Source organism: Corylus avellana, chromosome ca9 (assembly GCF_901000735.1).
Source record: "Corylus avellana chromosome ca9, CavTom2PMs-1.0".
Taxonomy (NCBI): domain Eukaryota; kingdom Viridiplantae; phylum Streptophyta; class Magnoliopsida; order Fagales; family Betulaceae; genus Corylus; species Corylus avellana.
Window position 1 is genome coordinate 18580752 of NC_081549.1, and position 20591 is coordinate 18601342.

General features: G+C 34.7%; 2 protein-coding genes across 2 annotated transcripts; both read left to right on the forward strand.

Annotated features, from left to right (window-relative positions):
• Window positions 1–7683: 7683 nt before the first annotated feature.
• Window positions 7684–9611, forward strand: LOC132192313 (actin-depolymerizing factor 1). Its single transcript, XM_059607610.1, has 3 exons — window positions 7684–7822; window positions 8678–8943; window positions 9034–9611. The coding sequence occupies exons 1-3, from the start codon at window positions 7820–7822 to the stop codon at window positions 9182–9184; spliced, it is 420 nt and encodes a 139-aa protein (XP_059463593.1). The 5' UTR covers window positions 7684–7819; the 3' UTR covers window positions 9185–9611.
• Window positions 9612–11792: 2181 nt separating this feature from the next.
• Window positions 11793–14558, forward strand: LOC132162064 (pentatricopeptide repeat-containing protein At3g53700, chloroplastic). The gene is made up of 2 exons (XM_059572309.1): window positions 11793–14310; window positions 14402–14558. The coding sequence occupies exon 1, from the start codon at window positions 11873–11875 to the stop codon at window positions 14198–14200; it is 2328 nt and encodes a 775-aa protein (XP_059428292.1). The 5' UTR covers window positions 11793–11872; the 3' UTR covers window positions 14201–14310; window positions 14402–14558.
• Window positions 14559–20591: the final 6033 nt, after the last annotated feature.

Below are 20591 nucleotides of genomic sequence, written 5' to 3' on the forward strand. Positions count from 1 at the left end.
TTGTACAAAACACATTGAGTGGTTTGGTAGGGTATGTCTAAATTTAAACCGACAACAAAACATTTAATCCAAACTGCATTGCTTACCTTTATGCTGCATTATATATATTTAGCTTTCATTGTGCATTTTGCAATGCAATTTTGTTTCTTACTCAACCAATAGACAATTGTTCCACCAAACAATAACACATCCACTAGTTGACTTCGATCATCAGCATCTCCAACAAAATCTACATCTGTGCATCCTGCAATTTATAGATTACCTATTCAAAAACATAAACTTATGTTTTTAATACTTTACAAATATCTAAATATTCGCTTTACCGTTTGCCAATGTCCCTATATTAGATTGGAATATGCTCACCAATCCTAATACATGACAAATATCATGTATTATACTTGTTATTGCAGACATGAGACTGCCCGTTGTATAGGCATAGAGGACCGATTCTATTTCTTTAATCTCTGTCTCATTATTTTGCTCAAGTCATGAACCTTCGAAATAGGCATGCTTAAGGGTTTGCTTTTGTTCATTTTAAAGTTTAAACTTCTTAATAATCTTTTCCAGATATTTCTCATAATCCAAGTATAATAATTTTGAGTTTTTATCTCTATTATTATCATTCCCAGTAGATAGGTAGTAGGGACCTGCATGTCTTTTATTTCAAACTTGGATTACAAGAAGTGTTCTATTTCATTTATCATATTTGGACAATTACCAGTCAACAATATCTCGTCATATAATGATAATATAGTTAATTTATTATTTCCCTTACATATGTAAACACAGTAATCTAATGGACTTACCTCAAAACCAATTTCAAGTATTTCTTGGTGGAACTTCAAATATCATTGTCTTGACGATTATGTGAGTTCATATATAGATCTTTTTTAACCTGTAAGCTTTTCCCTCGTATCCTTCCGCTTGGAATCCTTTGGGTTATATTATTTAAATATCTTCTTTTAATTATTTATTAAGAAAAGCCGTTTTCACGTCCAATTATTATTCTCACCGAGGCAAACTCTACCATAGGTGAATATGTATCAAAAAGAGTCACATTGTATTGCTGAGTAAACCCTTTGGGTAGCTATACCAACCTAACTTGATACTTATCAAGGCTCTCACATGCTTTGAATTTATTTCTACATACTCATTTGCACCAAATTCATTTTCTTTGACTTAGTAGATTTGTGAGTTCTCATACATAATTTTTATTTGTCCAATCAAGCTCCTCATTCATAGCTTTAATCTATTTGTCATCATTGTTACTGGTCGTAACTTCTTTGAAATTCACCAGATCATCTTCTAAATTTACATCATCTACACTTAGGCGCATAATGATCTCTAATTATAATTACCGTCACCTTTGTCTTTTACTCCTACTAATTTCATCATGATATGTATCCATGTGTGATTGATGAGTACTACTATTCTGAAGATCTGTCTCTTGTTTATCATGTGGTCTTAAACATCGAAGATCTTTACCCGTGTTAGTTGAGAAGAAAAAAAAAAAAAAATCATGTATTCATTGTATGCAGGTATCCATACGTTATAAGTAAATAAATATAAACCAAAGAGGAAGGTTCCTTATTGCATGAACTGACCACTCAGAACCCCATTCAATGTTCGTGTTGAAAATGCATGAATCTTCCTGCCACTATCACGTGTTACAAATGTTTTATAACGTACGCTAATATTCGTGTCAGTGGGTGATGCTCCTTTTCTTTTTTCGTTTGGTGGTGCTCCTTGGAAAATGGAATGATTCTCCGATATATATATATATATATATATATAGCACTCTTCTCAAATTTATTAGCAAATAATTTAAATCATAAAATACTTTAAATTTAAACCCAAATATATTATCTTACATTTATATTTTTAGGTTATCTGAAATTTATGTCGAAATGCAGTTCTCTAAAATTTGGGCAGTGAATGGAGGAGGATGTACAAATTCAAAAATGTCCAAAATATGAAACCTACTTACTCAAACACCTTGAAATCGCTATCCGCTCTTATTCTTGGTCCGAATTTTTCCGACAACAGAAAAAAGAAAAAGAGAAAGAAATATTTCCAATCCGTTTTATAAGAGCATTTCTTTCAGTAAGACCATAAATGCTAACCCTTGGCAAATGCATGTTGCTCAAGATATAGCCCATAAATCACGGTGCAATGGATAACCCTTAGATAAAACATTACCATATTAAAAAATAAAAGTCAACCATTTCCTGTGCAATATAAATCAAGTTAACTCCCACCGTCTCCCTCAGTCTCACCTTCCTTTCACATTCTCCAATACCTTTTGCAGCTTTGCTTCTTATTCGCTTGCGTAGGAAAAAGAAGAAGAAAACAGACCAAAAAAAAAAAATGTCCCAGAAAGTTGGTCGCCACCAAAGGAAGGCATCGCAGTGTGTGTTCATGTCCTTTGACGACCTCTCGGCTCCTCCTTCGGACAATGCTGCTGACAAGGTTGTTCTTCCATTAGCACCCAATCAGGCGAAGCCACCGCAGCAGGTTGGTGCCCCACTCCCCAGCACTCAGGCTCCGGCATCGGCGTCGGCGCCCGCGGAGTCTTTGTCGAAAGACGATAAGAAACCGGCAGATCATGTGGCAAACTAACTAGGGTTTTTCTATTTTTGGATGAATGCAGGCTAGTTTTTACAACCTTTTTGCACCAAAAGAGAAGGCTGTTTTTGTTTTGTCACTGCTCATGATGATATATGTGTTGTTTTATGGTTCATGCGTGGGATCTGTCTTGGAGACATATAATTAAGTTAACTTTTCTCGTTCAATCGTCAAATGTGATTGAAAAAAGTAATTGAATGATTCAATATATATATATATGGTTACTTGCATATACAAATATCCTACTATTTTTTCATGGGAAGATGATGAAGGATATCGACAATACTATCTAAAACATAAGAAGATGTGCGGCTAAAGTGTGGGTGTTTATGATTCCAATTCAATGCCAACGATGGCCTAAAAAAGAAGGAAAATAGAGAGAGATAAAGTGGGGACAATCTTTCAGTTTGATGTCCTAAATATTTATAATTGGATTGTTTAATTTTAAATGTTAGACTGCAATTTTACCACACGCTTAATTAAGTGCGTTCTAATTTTTTTTTAAACTACAAGTTTTGAAATTGCTAAATCAAACGAACACTTCACTGAATAACTTTTGGATGGCTGAAAAAACTTGCAAATTAACTTGGGTTTTCAAAAGATTATGGTCAAGAGATGACTGCATTTCAACTTTAGAACATTCCACTTTGGCTTTTATATGATCAAATTGCAGGTTAAATTAATCTAAATCGGATTACCACTTCGCTTAAAAAGTGTATCCAAGTCCATTCACCTTGTTCAACGAGTTTTTAATTAAAAATTGTATATTTATCTTCTTTTCTTTTTTTTTTGACCCTTGAATTTTTATTCAAATCACATTAATTGGTGTGTGGGTTCTAAACAATTGTGGAGTCAGAATTTTGAATCACATGGGACAAGATTATAAGATAGGGACAAAAATTAATCAAAAATATTAAAGAATGGAATAAATAAATTGTTAATACAGTAATTGCAATGTCATGCACCAAAAGAATGCTAAAAGGAGAACAACCAGTTAGAGAGGTAATTCACTGGATATCCGGTAGAACCACATTCGATAATTAAGTTAAAATTTGTCAAAAGAAGGGCAAATTAACAAAGTAACAATGTGTATAAATGTGTACTTGGTGGATGATTTCACCCTCCTTATATAGGCTCATAATTTCCTGCCTCTCTTTGATAAGTCTTCCGCTCAAATATTGTTGAGGTCATGTAGTCAATGGTGTGAATGACTCTCTTTCGATAATATTGGGGGAAAGTTTCTAGCATGAGAAGGCTCTTATATGACATGGCGAGAGGGGAAAATCAGATGCAGTACTTTGTTACTGTTACTGCATTTGTATTGCATTTTCTGTTTGGTCTTTGTTGTTGGGGTGTCCACCCTTATGTAGTTGTTCGATCTCATGTAAACCGTTTTCCCATATTTGAATAGAAAAACATAAAATAAAAAATAGTTATGGACTATGACTAGTCTTGGGCCTCATCCTGCCCGTTGATCACGGTTTAATTTGATAGGTTGTTGGGCCTTTTAGGAGACGAGCGGTTCAACAAGTGTGCCTCATGAGATTTTTGGTTGCGAAGGACTTTGGATGTGCTTGTGCCCAAGGGGCCTTTTGGTTGACGGGCCATATGGGCTCAGAGAGGTTGGGTACATCAATCATCGATAATCCTCTAATTTTCTGGGCCAACTTGGTTATGGATCGACCCATGATAATTATAGCTAGTGGGTAAATTCTCAACATATGGGCCTTAAGGGTCCTTATGGCTTAGTACACCATACATAATTCAACAAAATTTATTTATCATTTAAAACATATAAAAAATAACTTGACATTTACTTTTTGTCGCCTAGGTCAATTTATTCAGCCCAGCTATCTTCAACAAATTTTCATATTTTGAAATTGTTGCATGATTTTTTTTTCATTGTTTTTTTTTTTTTTAATAAAAAAAAAGGCTCACCGATGTTGGTCATTGCCCCGACCCACTTAAACCTTGATGTACATGGCGTGGGATACACTTGGGTAGTAATGGAACATGCATGGACTCCAACCCACAACCTCGAACTCCCAAGGTGATGTTTTCGAGTTGCTTTGACTATTAAGCCATTGTCCCATGGACTGATTTTTCATTGTTGATAGTTAATGTCCATACCAAGGCCAGCCAAAAAAACAAAAATAACTCAATTCTTTTTAATAAGGTAAAAATATTTATATAATTTTTTCTAAAAAAAAAACCAAAAACTAAAAAAAAAAAAAAATTAAAAACATAAAACTATTTTTTTAAAAAATTTTAAAAAAGTGATTCGAAAACCACCCTCGGCTGCTATTTGGGGTGGCACCGATCCACCCTTAAGGGTGATTAGACCACAACTCCTACGTGTTGAGGCCTGAGGGTGGCTGGTTTTTTTTTTTTTTTTAATTCCTATTGAATGCTCTTTTTTAAAAATTTTAGAAATTTTTTTATTAAGAGCATTTTTGTTATTCAAAAATATTAACAATTTTTAATAGTTTTTTTTTTTAAATAAGTTTGAGAAGAATCTGAGATTACACTCGAGCTATACATAAAATTTGGCGGGCATGGAGAGACGTTTGCCCCACTCTCTCCGTTTTTGTTCCTAAACAAAAAAGGAAGCCCGATTATAATTTGCATGTGCACGTGGAACACCACTGACTGATGTGAAATGTTGTAGAAGCTTATAGAAAATTAGAAGGAAAAAATATAATTTAGTCCCATAAATTATCAGTCATTTTTATTTTAACTTCTTAATATTCAAAAAGTAATAAAGTAGCTTATAAATTATCAAAAAATTATAATTTAGTCACTTCGTTAGTCAACACCGTCAAATAGGATGAAAAATGCAAAACGATGTCGTTTTTTAAGGTTAAGTTACTAAAATGCCATTTTGAAAAAAAAAAAAAAATCAATTTAAAAAATGCCCTCCAAAAACAATGTCGTTTTTGACAAAAAACAAAAAAACAAAATGGTGGTTTTGGGGGGCATTTTTTTAATTGATTTTTTTTTTCTTTTTCAAAAGGGTATTTTAATAATTCAACCTTGTCAAAACGACGTAGTATTGAATTTTTCGTCATATTTAACGGTAATAACTAACTAAGTGGCCAAATTGTAATTGATTAGTAGTTTAGAGGACTATTTTATCACTTTTTTAATATTAAAAAATTAAAATAAAAATAACTGATAATTTGAGTGGTTAAATTATATTTTTTCCAAATCGGAAATAACTTGCTTTATTAATAAAGGAGAGATGAAAAAGGAGAAGAAAAAGGTGTCGATCCAATGACTTTTTTTCAATACGTCAATGAACTCTCGTTGAGGGTACCCATTTCACCCACTTTCATATGATTCAATTATTGGAAGCACTTTTTTTTTTTTTTTTTAAGTAATTATTGAAACACTTTTGTAGCTTAATAGAAGCTTTAAAATTACGTGATTATCTGGAAGAATGAAATAATTTAAGTAAAATATAGGTAGCGTTGCATTGACGCAGAAAGAGCATCCTGTGGGACCCACCATAATTCAAAGTAAAGTTTTGAAAATTATCCGAGTTGGACCCTATCAATCTCAATGTCAACGACCAACATATATCCGTCTGTATATATATATATATATGTACACATGTACACCAGCTGAGCGAGCCAAGCCGATCCCATAGCCTTAGCTCCTGTACGCAGTAACGCAGCGGCACAACTTTACAGGCTTTTTCGTCTTTTTGGTCTAAATGCATAAAAGAGTCTTTAACGGATAAATCTGACGAAATTGTTTAAATTGGCAGGTTTTAAAGTTTTAAAAACTTGTTAAATCGCGTAATAATTTAAGGGTATAAAGTGAAGTTACTTCCTATTTTAATTATCTATTCTTTTCAAATCACTTAATATCACACTATGTATATATATTTTGGATATGTCTATATAAGAGGGAGATGAGAGATTCGAACTAGTGACATCTGTTTTATAAAGCGTGTCCCCAGTCGATTGAGCTACCCCTTGGAGACATCACACTTTATATTTCAATTATCTACTTTCACAATTTTATTTAAATATTCTTTTTAATAATATATATTTTTAATTTTTTTGATTTTTTATTTATTGAGAGGAGAGATAATGTTAAAGATTTTTTTTATAAATTAGGAAAGTAAACAATACTCATCAAATTTGATGAAAATTGTAGCAATTTACCAGACTTTTTTCCCAAATTGTTGGGCCGAATGCAGTTATTTTGCTCTTATTTTACTCTAATGAACTTTTAAGGCACGTGAGATTTTCTTTCTTTATTTATTTTTAATTAATGAAGGTAAGATTCATTTCTTTTACCTATTCATACCAGGATTAAAAAATTAAATGTCATTTAAAAAATAAAGTTAGCAAACATTGTAACTAAAATCTAAGAATCACAATTTTTCTTGCTGAAGATTTTGTTTACTCAATATAGAATATTAATTACTATCTCCATTGAATGTTTGATTTAGCGATGTAATTTCAAAACATAAAAATGCAAATTAAAAAAATATAGCTAAGCGTATGATAAAATCGTGGTTTGACATTTAACATTGCAATTTAACTTTAAAAATCGTATATTTTTTAAAATAAACTCTTTTACATATAATTTGAAAAGGTGCATTTTTCACCCTTTTTTTATTTATTTATTTTTTGTCAAATGCACCTTCATAGGTAATACTTTTCACAATTTTAATTGTAACAAGGTATTCTCCAAAGTAATACCATCTAATTGACAATTATTTTTCTAATTTTTTGATAATTTAGGGAAATATTGTCAAAAGTTTATGAGACATTACCAATTGAGTATTAATTTAAAAGAAGTACATGGACCTTTTCACTAAAGAAAACAAAAATCACGACAAGCGACGTCGTTTTGTTATTACAATATTTAGCCGACTCCACTCTAGAGCGAGCCGACTCATATAAATTGCGGAGACGGAGACCACCACCTGTCGTATGTAATGGAAACGTGGCGTCACTCCATTGGGCCAACGGTAATCCACACGCTCCTATCGTAGTCGTATGCCACGATACTAATCTTTAGCACACAGAGATCCCTGCCAAATTGGAGTTGGGAGATTATAAAGGGCTTCAGCGTATTTAGGAGAGAGCCTTCGTCGGAGGGGTCTCTTTGCCTATATCTTCTTCTCCTCGTTCTCGATCGTGCTCTCTATCAAGTGCGCTCAAAAGAGACGAACAAAATGGTCAGTCTTCTACTCTATCATCTTCATTTTGCTCTGCTAGGGTTTTTGACTTCACTTATACACTCCGTTTGGTTGCTTAGAAATCTCGGGAAATTGGAAAGAGAACTCCGATTTCTGCGATTATATCTTCCGAGTCTTCTTTTTACTGTTCTTGCGGTTTCTTATCTACCAAACGGATCTTCATTTTTTCTTGAAAAGTTTTCGTAGTCGGTGTTTGATCGATGGTTGATCTGATTATCGGAACTGAATTGGTTCGAATTTTTGAAATCTGTGTAGATTTATACTTCGTCACGTGTTTGGTTGTGCGTCTTTAGCTTGCAGATCTGATTTGTTGCGATGTTTACGCTACGAATCGCGATTTCTGTGCGGATTGTGGATCTGCTGCCATTAGCCAATGGATCGTGCTGACTTTGCTGTGCATTTTGTTTGTATATTCTTACTAGATTAGAGTCTTCTATGTTTGTTATCCTGGGACAAAGTACTACGGCTGACTTTGAGTGCGTGTTAGATTTTATTACTGTTATGGATTTTGGATGATTAGAGTATTTTAGTGATTGTTATGGAACTAAATGCTTGTTTAATTTTAATTTTACGTCTGTTTCCGGGGTTTTCTACCTTAAGCGCAACTAGGCTGCTTAGGAAATGTAAAAGGACAAGGAGGCCAATTTTTTATTGTTGGAACTGTCCATTTCCGCATGGTCGAGTTGATTTCTTCTTCTTCTTCTTCTGGGGGTTGAAAAGGATGGATCAAGTTAGGCTAGAATTATTTGTATTGTGATTGATCGTGTTAACTATCAATGGGTTATTTTATTGTGTTAACTATTTTATCACTATGATGGTCATGCGATTCGTCAGGCCAACGCAGCTTCTGGTATGGCTGTGCATGATGAATGCAAGTTGAAGTTTTTGGAGCTTAAGGCAAAAAGGACGCATCGGTTCATAGTTTTCAAGATTGAGGAGAAGCAAAAGCAAGTTATTGTGGAGAAGGTTGGTGAGCCAGCCCAAAGTTACGAGGATTTCACTGCAAGCCTTCCTGCTGATGAGTGTCGTTATGCTGTCTATGATTTTGATTTTGTCACCGCAGAGAATTGCCAAAAGAGCAGGATTTTCTTCATTGCTTGGTAGTCTTAATTATCTAGTCGTTAATTGATCTTCTGTGGTGCCATGTTGTTGGTTTTTATATCTACTTATGACTTTCATGTTCCATGAAGGTCTCCTGATACAGCAAGAGTTAGAAGCAAGATGATTTATGCAAGCTCCAAAGATAGATTCAAGAGAGAGCTTGATGGAATTCAGATCGAGTTGCAAGCAACCGATCCAACTGAGATGGGTCTCGATGTCATTAAGAGCCGCGCCACCTGAATTCAAATCACGGGCCTTGCATCAGGGAGTTCCTCCCTTCAGCCCTTCTTTACTCCAGTGAATTGTTTATAGTTTGTGGGATGGTGAACTTGGCTAATTATGGTATCAATTTCCAAGTTTTGCCGCAGAGTCTTTTGTTCATCTTGGACAATAGTCTCTGGTTTCTGGTATATCATGCGATTTGTTATCTATGGAACTTATGTACTGTTGAGTGGCTTTTTACAGTTCTATTTCTAGCCGCTAATATGTAACTGCATGTGGGGGGTTAGACGGCACCTTTAGTTCATTTCAAGTTATAAATTGATCCTGGTCATTTAACTTTGAAGTGCTAAAGGGAAATGCTTTTAAGACTTTTGAAGTTGATCATTTACTGGCTTGTTTTTGTATCACATAGATAAATATATCAAGAGAACTGATATTTTGTTCTTGCAAACCTGTTGAGTTTTTTGATGAGTTCTATATTCTACTTGGTAAATTTTCTTAAGAGTTATTGTGGTTAGCAAAACAGGATTTGGTTACTTGTACACCCTTTATGAACTAAATCCACGGTTTTCATTAAGGGGCTAAGATGTTTATGTTCATGCACCAGTCAATTCCTAAATGATGGGGTGCTTGTCTGTGTCTCTGGGTGTCCACCGCTTATACTATTTCCGTAACCAGGCAAAATGATTTTGATGTGACCTGGCCATGGTGAACAAATTTACCTTAGTAGGAAGGAGGCTAGGAGCCCCTATTCTTCATCATCGTCTTTGTCTTATTGTCTGAGTTGTGTTGTACTAGTAATGTCAGTTTATTTGTCTCTAGTCTTTCTAGGTTTTTCTCCACTTCAGTTTGTTGCCTCTTTAATGAGCAAATCGAGTTGTGCGTCGGCAGTGATGCTTTGCCTAGGTAGGTGTCTTTGTGATACTTGAGCTTTCATAGCTAGTGCTTGAATGCAAAAACTTGTATAATTTATGAAGGCGTGGAAGCCTCAAGGATGTGGTCTTTAAAAGCCAGTGGAATTGGTCACGTTATTAGCAATCTTCCCTTTAATGATCCGTATGCTTGAATGTACTAAAGTTATCGTATTCATTCTTCCCAGGGAAAAAATAAACAAGTGAGCATGTTTTTGTGCGGTGAGTAGTCAATGTTAACCAAAGAAAAATGCAAGGAAAAGATGCTTGGAAGAGGAAGTATAAACGTAAGAAAACACATGTCAAGGGTTTAGATATTAATAGAAGATATCATCATGATTAGCAGTCCATGGTAACTGTCGAACTGTGGTATTCATTTATTTGAAAACTAGCATGGTTATCAACTGAAATTTAGCCTTTTCTTTTGATTAGAATGTCTAACTTGAAGTTGAAGCCATGTTAATTGCATAACACCTGAGATTTAAGTTGTTTCAGTTATTTAGTTATATTTTACTTGATTTCCAAAATAAAAAACAAAATATGTGTAATTGTTTTTGCAAAAATTATTAAAATTCAAAATAAATGAAATGCTTGATAGCAAAGCAAGTTGATCACTATGGGAATGGTGAGAAAGATATATTTTACGTCTTAGAAGGGGTATAATTGGAGATATCATTAGAAGGGCTATAATCGGAGATATCATTGTTTCTAGTAAAAAAATTCCTATAAAAATGAAAAATGCCATTCCTTTAAATTTGGTTTGAACTATTGATTGTCTATAATTGATTTATTCTATTTTATAATAATTGATAGGGCCTCATTGGTAAGTGCTATAAAATCTAGTACATTAGAATCTATGGACCCGAATCCATTAGCACGAAACATTTTATTTTTCAAGTGAAATTCCCTAGTAAATGAAAGAGTGAACAAATGCTTTTGTTGTTGTGGAATAAGAAGCTTATTGCATGTATTTAATTTATTCGGAGCTAGTAGAGTGGGATATGCTTTTTGGGAATATGGGTCGAAGAATAACAATAATATTGCTAGTAGAATGTCTTTCATAATTCTTGGAGAGATAATTCACTAATATCCTGAGGATTAAGTAATTCGACTCAATTACATCTAGATCATGAATGCTTTGGAAATTGGGATCCATTTTATGTAAGGAAAATCTCTGTTTTTAGAAAAGATAAAGCATTGAAACCATAAAAAGAGGATACACTCAGATTCTACTAGCTACTAATTAAACACATTCTCTTCTCTCTCACGTTCTCTATTCCATTTTTTTCAAAGAATCCTTACTGATACTATTTTTTTGTTTTTGTTTTACAAGTGAATTATTGTTCGTTTGACCGTTTAAAACTGTGCTTCAATAAATAATGTAAATATGAGGTTTTATTAAGAATTTTATAAAAAAAGACATTTTATATATACATTTTTTGTTCATCTCTCATGCATCTCTTTTTTTTAATAACTATTGGGTTGTATATCCAACGGTTAATTTGAAAAAGAAATGTACGAAGATGTACCAAAAATGTACGTATAGAAGCTGAAAAACATATACAAAGAAACTGGGCAATTCTCTTTTAAAAGCCGTATGTCGCTTATGTCATCTTTGATCACAAAATCATCTGAGCTGTGGAAACGATGGGTCGTTTAGTACCTACCTTGTCAATCACAAGGGATTTGCCTATTCTCTAGCTTGAGATGCTCTAAACAGTGAATCCTATCTGCTCTTTCACCCGCCTCTGAAAAACTCTCTCGCACCTTCACATGTTTGTCAAAAATTGCCCAAATGGCTTTCTCCTCCTGTCTGAAATGCTATCCTTACTCTCTCCCGCATACCATAAACCACCAACACCACCACCACCCACTGCCTCACTCTTTTTCTCACAAACCCACCTCCAATATCTTCAAATCCTGCGCCTCCACGCAACGCCATGAGCAGCTCACAGCCGCATCTCCACTCTCCAAATCAACTCCAACAAATCAGCTCCTTCCAGACTTCACCGCAAACCAACTCCTCGACACGCTTCGTCGCCAGAACGACGAGTCTTCAGCACTTCGCATATTCGAATGGGCCTCAAAGCAACCCAATTTCGCACCCAATTCGTCGATATACGAAGAAGTTCTTCGCAAGCTTGGAAAGGTGGGGTCTTTTGAATCGATGAGGAGTGTCTTGGAAGAGATGAAGCTCGCGGGCTGTGAGATTAGTACAGGTACTTTCTTGATTTTTGTTGAGAGCTACGCCGAGTTTGAATTATATGATGAAGTTCTTGGTGTTGTGGAAACGATGCAAGATGAATTTGGCTTGAAACCCAACACGCATTTTTGTAATTTCTTGTTGAATGTTCTTGTTGATGGTAACAAGCTTAAACTTGTTGAAGACCTGCATTCAAGTATGGTGAGTAGAGGAATTAAGCCGGACGTTTCGACATTTAATATATTGATAAAGGCTCTCTGTAAAGCCCATCAAATTAGGCCGGCCATTTTGATGATGGAAGAGATGCCAAGCTATGGTTTGTCGCCCGATGAGAAAACTTTCACTACGCTAATGCAAGGGTATATTGAGGAAGGTAATATGAGTGGTGCATTGAGAATTAGAGAACAGATGGTAGAATCTGGGTGCCCATGTACTAGTGTGACGGTTAATGTTTTAATTAATGGGTTTTGTAAAGAGGGTAGGATAGAAGAAGCATTGAGTTTTATACAGGAGATGTCCAATCAGGGCTTCAATCCTGATCAGTTTACGTTCAATACATTGGTTAACGGTTTGTGCAGGGCGGGGCATGTCAAGCATGCTTTAGAGGTTATGGATTTAATGCTCGAGGAGGGGTTCGATCCAGATATATTTACATATAACTCTTTGATTTCTGGGTTGTGTAAATTGGGTGAAGCTGAAGAGGCAGTGGAAGTTCTCAATCAGATGATTTCAAGGGATTGTTCCCCTAACACTGTCACTTACAACACTCTAATTAGCACCTTGTGTAAGGAGAACAAAATTGAAGAGGCCACTGAACTTGCTCGTGTTCTCACAAGCAAGGGAATTTTACCTGATGTGTGTACGTTTAACTCTCTTATACAAGGTCTCTGCTTGACCAGTAATCATAGAATTGCCATGGAGCTGTTTGAGGAGATGAAGAACAAAGGATGTAAACCTGATGAGTTTACTTACAGTATTTTGATTGACAGCCTTTGTTCTAGAAGGAAACTTGAGAAAGCTTTGAGCCTGCTGAAAGAAATGGAGTCGAGTGGCTGTGCACGGAATGTAGTTGTATACAATACTTTGATAGCTGGGTTTTGCAAAAACAAGAGAATTGAGGACGCAGAGGAGATTTTTGACCAGATGGAACTCCTAGGGGTTTCAAGAAATTCGGTGACCTACAATAGCCTTATTGATGGTCTTTGTAAGAGCAGGAGGGTGGAAGAGGCTGCTCAGCTTATGGACCAGATGATAATGGAAGGACTGAAGCCTGACAAGTTCACGTACAATTCCCTGCTCACACACTTCTGCAGGGCAGGGGATATAAAAAAGGCAGCAGATATAGTTCAAAGTATGACTTCAAATGGGTGTGAACCAGACATTGTCACCTATGGGACTCTTATTGGGGGCCTTTGTAGGGCTGGTAGAATTGAGGTTGCAAATAGGCTCCTCAGAACTGTTCAGATGAAAGGAATGGTCCTGACTCCTCAGGCTTATAATCCTGTACTTCAAGCACTATTTAAGCGAAAGAGAACAAAAGAAGGCATGATGCTTTTTAGAGAAATGATGGAGAAGGCTGATCCTCCAGATGCTTTATCGTATAAAATTGTTTGTCGTGGGCTTTGCAATGGTGGAGGACCAATTGGAGAAGCTGTAGATTTTACGGTTGAGATGATGGAGAGAGGATTTGTTCCGGAATTCTCATCATTTGTATTTCTGGCTGAAGGACTTTGTGCTTTATCCATGGAGGACACCCTAATTAAGCTTGTTGATATGGTCATGGAGAAAGCTGGCTCCTCAGACAGCGAAGTTTCCATGATAAGGGGTTTTCTCAGGATCCGTAAATTTCAAGATGCATTGGCTACTCTTGGTAATATCTTAGATAGGCAACAGCCCAGAAAAGCCTACAGGTTAAGATGAAATTAGAATGCTGTTGTGCTAATTGGCAAGAGGCTATAGACCACGCTTCCTGGTTGCTAATATGAAGCTTTTGGATCACCCTTCAGTCCAGCGGATGATGCAGTGCAAAGGTATGGAAGATTATTAAGGGATTTTAGAAGGTGCTATGCTTGAGTCAAAAGTTTATAGTAATATTGGTTCCCTTTGGCTTGCCTTGTGTAGGAGATTCCCTCATACAACTCTTAGTGTCAATATTTGCAGAGGAAGAGGACCTAGGGATTTTTGTTGTGTAAGATGGCATCTGTTTCATTTCTTAACGGATAGCATTGTTTCTGGCACTGAATTTCTAGTAATGATATATGAGTGCATTCAGGCTGCAGGATTAACTTGGATTATTTTTCAACTAAACTGCCCACCAACAGGGTCGAGCTTCTATTATTTATTTATTTATTTATTTTTTATGTCGGGGAACCTCTCTAAGGCAGGGCCCTTCGGACCTACCCCTGCAAAGTAAACTCCAGTCTTGTGCACCGCACCCACGAAAGTTTCCCGACACAGAATTAGTTAAATCGCTGGCTTTTCACCAGGAGGTGTAGCCCCAAGAGATTGTTTATACCCATGAAGTGTTGAACCTTGAACTTTGAAGGGAGCAAACTTTAAGACCAAGGCTTCCTCCACTTGGGCTAACCCCAAGGGGTTCGAGCTTCTATTTACACCTTCATTAGGGTGTTTATATGTAAATTAGACATGGAGAATAAAATAGAATGAATTTAGCAATCTTGACATGGGAAGACTTCCTAAGCATGTTGTATGTATAAGGCATTAGTCCCTTCTCTTCTATGCCTAGGTTGTTAGTTGCTAACTGTTTATAGTTAGGAAAAAAATGGTTCAGGGTCCTAAGGTATGACTTTTTATCGAATCACTTTTAGCCAAAATTTGGTTACATTTTACAAAAAAAAAAACAAGCTCTCTATTCCCTTCTCCATTTCAGGGGCTTGTCAAACTTTTCTCAACATTTGGAGAACAAAATCCATTTTCTACTCTATTTTTTTATGTTTTTATATTTCTCCTCACACATTCTCTCTCTTACTTTTATGGGTTTGTGGGGTGCTCTTGAGAATAAAAAATGGATGAAGATAGAATAAAAATTATATTAGAGTTTATTATTTATTACTCTTAAGGTTCAAAGTGTTATCAAATAGATCCTTCCATTTAAAAATTATTACTCTATTCTATTTAAAAATTATATTTAAATAGAATAGAGTAAAATTTAGAGAGTTTATTATTATTACTTTTGCATAGTTATTAGTTAAACTAGAAAAAGTGGAGTTTGTAGCCAAATTTTAGCTAAAAAATAGAGAGCTCATTGAGGATGCTCTTAAGGTTCAAAGTGTTATCAAATAGATCCTTCCATCTACCTGTCATTCGAAGGCGGACCTTGAAAAAAAAACAAAGGTGGGGTTGGATGCACAAGCCACGCAAGCAGCTACCCCATGCTTGGGTTGGCCCCCCACCTATATATATATATATAATTTTGACAAATCCACAATTCACACAAATCCACACTATTGAATTGCCACTTTCTTTTTTGTCATGCTTGCATTTTTAAAACCCATTAGAGATTTGGATGCTTTCCTCACAAGTTGGGTAAGGTGACTAAACAACCCCCCATACATCACATAATTTATCCTGAATCACAAATTTCTAGCCCCAACCGCCATGAGTTCAACATCTTCATCGTCTAATATATATCTTGCACCTCCATGATGTGAATAAATTTCTCATTCTCCAAGTAGCTTTTTTGTAGATTCCTCCCGCACATACTTTATGCATCCCTTGCCGCGAGCAACTCTACAATATATGCCCGGTAGTCTCTACTTCTAAGCCACATATAGGGCATAGCGGATTCCTTTGACTATTTTCCTTTTGAGCAAATTTGGTTTTGTGGGCAACGCATCATTACAATCCTTCAACATAAACATCTTTATTATTGCATTAAGAACATTCATCTTTCATAGTCTTTTCCATTCACTGCTTTGCTTTCTTGCATAAGAGCATTCCCCTTTATTATTAATTTGTTGCGATAGTCTTATCTAAGTGATAGGCGCTCCTCACTTAGAGCATTCCCAGCAGACTCCCTATAAGGGGGTCTGTTCCCTATGTTTAGAGAATATGTCCAAAAAATCACAAAAAATGTCCCACAGCAGATTCCCTATATGGTTCCTTAAACCATCAGATGCTACAGTAGAACCCAATGTATTGGGTTCTACTGTAGCGATCCTTTACCTTATTATAATCATAAAAAAAACTCTCTCCTCTCACATCTTTTCACGCCCAGTATTTTTCTCCGTTCTTCTTCTCCGCCCTCTTCTGCATTTCATCTCGACACAAAGCAAATCTCCATCTTCAATACTCCATCTTCACTCTCACGGCCACTCAAAGGATTTACACCCAAAATTAAACAACAAATAAAATCCACAAAATCAATCCTCCCCAAAGAACTTAAATCGTTCCAGAACTCAGCAACTCAACCAAAACTCAAGAAACTCAAGATCCATTCAGCCAAACCATCTCAAAACAGATTCTAAGAACACCTCAATTAGAACCGAAACTCAACACCCAACCAGTCACTCAAGACAATCAAAAATCCTCAAGAACACAATTGATTACCCAAATCGAATACCCAGAGAATCAACCCCATCACAATCAAATACCCATAACTAAAGGAAGGAGAATTTTACCTAAGGAATGATTCTGAGCCCAAAAGCCACTGTCCAGCCACTCACGGCTTCGCCGTGGCCGTCTGCTGAGCTTTCTCTCTCTCACCATCTCTCTCCGTCCCTCTCCCAGCTCTCTCTGCATCACTCTCTCTCTCTCTCTCTCTCTCTCTCTTTCTCTTGTTCTCTCCCTGTCTGTCTTCATGAGCAAGAAACTGCTGGGGGAAAGTGAGGCAGAGAGTGAGATAGAGAAAGGGAGAGGTGCGGATGGGGGGAAAGAAAAGAAGGAAACAGAGAGTGAAGAAGACAGGGAGAGAAAGAAGACGAAGATGAGAGAGATGAAAACAAAAAGAAAATTTTTTATAGAATAAAAGAAAATATTATTTTAATGAAAATAAAAATAATATTGTAATGATGTAGGGAATGATAAAGGAAAGCTATTGTGGAGTTTTTGTAGATAGGGAAGCAAAAAGTAGTTTGGATCCTTAAATATAGGGATAATGGTTGGGTAGCTGCTGGGAATGCTCTTAGAATTCATCATTCTCTGTGCATCTCCAAATCTGTTGGTCCCTACTATTAAAAGTGCTAATAGGGATATGACAAATTTATGTTGTTTCGTCCTCTGCAAACACGTCTTTAATTAGAGAGGTATTCCACAATCTAATATCATTGTCTATAATATCAGCCACAACATCTCTTAATAGAACACTTCATGTACATATCCAAATATATCCTTCCATATTTTATGTTGGTCCCTACTATTAAATGTGCTAGCAGGGATTTGACAGATTTATGTTGCTTCATGCTACGCAAACAACTCTTTAATTAGAGATGTATTCCACCATCGAATATCATTGTCTATAGTATTAGCCACAACAACATATTTTTTTTTAATACAACACTTGGCGACTGGGCAAGATAGGATGTAGATTTTGAAAGCCATATATCCTTCCATATTTTAGGTTGCATTTGGTACGCATAATGATTATTCTATTATAAAAAATAAATAAGTTTTATTAGGAATAGAATAGCCATGGAGAATATATGATAAGGATAGAATCTCACGAAAATAGCTATTCTAATACTATTTTATTTTTATTCCACTTTCTTCCATTCCCAATAAAAACTATTAATTTTCCTAATAAGACAAAACTTACCCTTTATATTTTCTCCATTCCCTACCCTTCACAAGACCAAACTTACCCTTTATATTTTCTCCATTCCCCACCCTTCACATAAGTCCTCCTTTAATAAATCCCTAGTTGTCCATATGTATAGCAGGGTCTTTTCTCAACTTCACGTCAGTGATAGAGTCATGAGGGTAGTATTTAGAATCTTGGCAAACCAAAGACTTGGGCTCAGTTGGTTAAACATCGCCTTTCTTTAAATGCTATTCACTTCATTTTTTCAAAAAAAATTAATATAAAAATATTTTCACTTTTATCCACCTCAGTGTTTTGAAGTACTTTTTTGGCAGTGTCACCAACAATGCTTTATTAAAACTTTTTAGATCATGAAATTCTAGGCCCCATTTGCATTTTGAATTTTCCATTTTCACCCAGTTTACCCAATTGATCTTTACTTTCCTTTTATTTTATTTTATTTATTGTTCCCACCATAATCTCTACATCATAGAGTTAATATCACTGCACAATCTTTAGGCAACTTAAAAATGTTTATAGTATAAGTAGGGATGACTTGGAATACTGCTTCCAATAATATGTCCTTCCCTGCTTGTGAGAAAAACTTCACCTTACAGTTGCTAATCTTATTCCAAATTATGTATTTAATGCCCCTGAAAGTTAGGCATTGTTTGTTAAATAACATGGCAACATGGCATTGCTCATTTTGATTAAATTAAATAATAATAATAATGATTGGTATAGAAAAGTGAAAAAGTAGTATTGAAAAATGGTAAAATTTTGTTTTATAGTAATTTTTTTATTTGAATAATAGTAAAAAGTAAATTATATAATATAAAAAATAAATGATGTGATATAAAAAGTGATAATATTTTGATGTTTATTTAAAAAAAAAAAAAAATTGAAATAAATATTGTTTAGTGAAATTGTGGTGTTTTTTATTTTCCCACCATTACTGGTAGACTGAAATATTTTTCATTGCATTCGGTAGTTTAGACTCCTCGTGGCTCGTATAGTGGAGAAGGCATTCATTATTTTATTTTATTTTTTATTTTTTGACATGTCCACACAAGGGAGGGGGATTCGAACTAGTGACCTCCGCTTCATGAGACGTGGTTCACAATTGATTGAGCTACCTCTTAAGAACAAAGACTTTCATTATTAAGTACTTTCTTTGTGACAAAAGGTCAACTTGACCTAAAATTTTTATTACCAAAAGTTAATATCATATTTTGTTCAATTTACTCATGAACGAGAAGAAAATATAAATAAATACGAGAGAAAATATCTTAATGTTTTCAATTGGGATTGAGTTTTCCTTCAAACTAAGTCGGGCGAATTTTCTTTAATTTAGTCTATAAAAATGATATATGTCTATTTTTTTAATAACATGTGAGATGCATATGTTTGTTTTTAGCTTGCTCCTACTATTAAAAACATATAAGTTTTTAATAAAATTTATTTCAGATTTATCCATACTATTAAAAAACACATGATTTTCACACGTTCGAATAACATGTTATTTTTATAAATTAGGTTGAAAGAAATTTCTCTAATTCAGTTTAAAAGAAAACCCTATCGGTAAGGAACTCACTACGGATCCCGCTGTTCAAAATTTTGCATAAAAAAAAAAAAAAGAGAGAAAAATTATTTTCATAATTAAAAAGAGGACGAATGACGACTCAATTACACCAACGTTATCCAAGAAAGCCAGTAATAATCTGCAAGAGTTGTGACTTATGACTTATGACTTATGAGAGCGAAGTTGAGAATTAGTTTACAATTTTTGTGCCGTATTCGATATTACACAAATTGAGGGGGTCACCAAAGAAATTAAAAAGAAGAACGGGTTTTTTCATTATTTCAGTTGCTCCCTGACTCAAACTCCTTTCCATAGGAATTCAGCGCGGATCCTAGGGGTGTCTTTAACCGCTCGTTAACCGCTAACCGCTAATCGTTATAACCGTTTAACCGCTATAACCGCCTAACGGTTATTGGGTTTATTAACCGCTAACTGCCTTTTTATATAATATATTTTTATAATTATAATTATAAAAATATTTATACATATAACATAATCATTTGATCATTAAATCACAATTTTTTTAAAAAAATAATTAAATCACAATTTGACTATTAAGATATTATCACTATAATTTATATGATTATATCACATGATCGATTGATCATTAAATCATTTGATTATATAATAACAAATTATACGTATATAATATGACATAACTCATAAGTATGTCAATTCATACTAATATAACAATTAAATATCTAGAGACTTATTTCCAATGTATGTTATAAACTTATAAGTCTATATAAGTCTACATATGCATATGAATAATATAAATGTATAATATCAATACTTAATCATATGATTCAATGTCAATTCAAATATTTTATTCAGGACTTCAAGTGAATCATGTTATTAATGTACAATGATGATATCATTCGTATAATATCAAATTAAGTAATTGACATTGGATTAAACAATGACCAATTAATGTGTTACTTATAAACACAATTTAAGTATTAATGTATTAT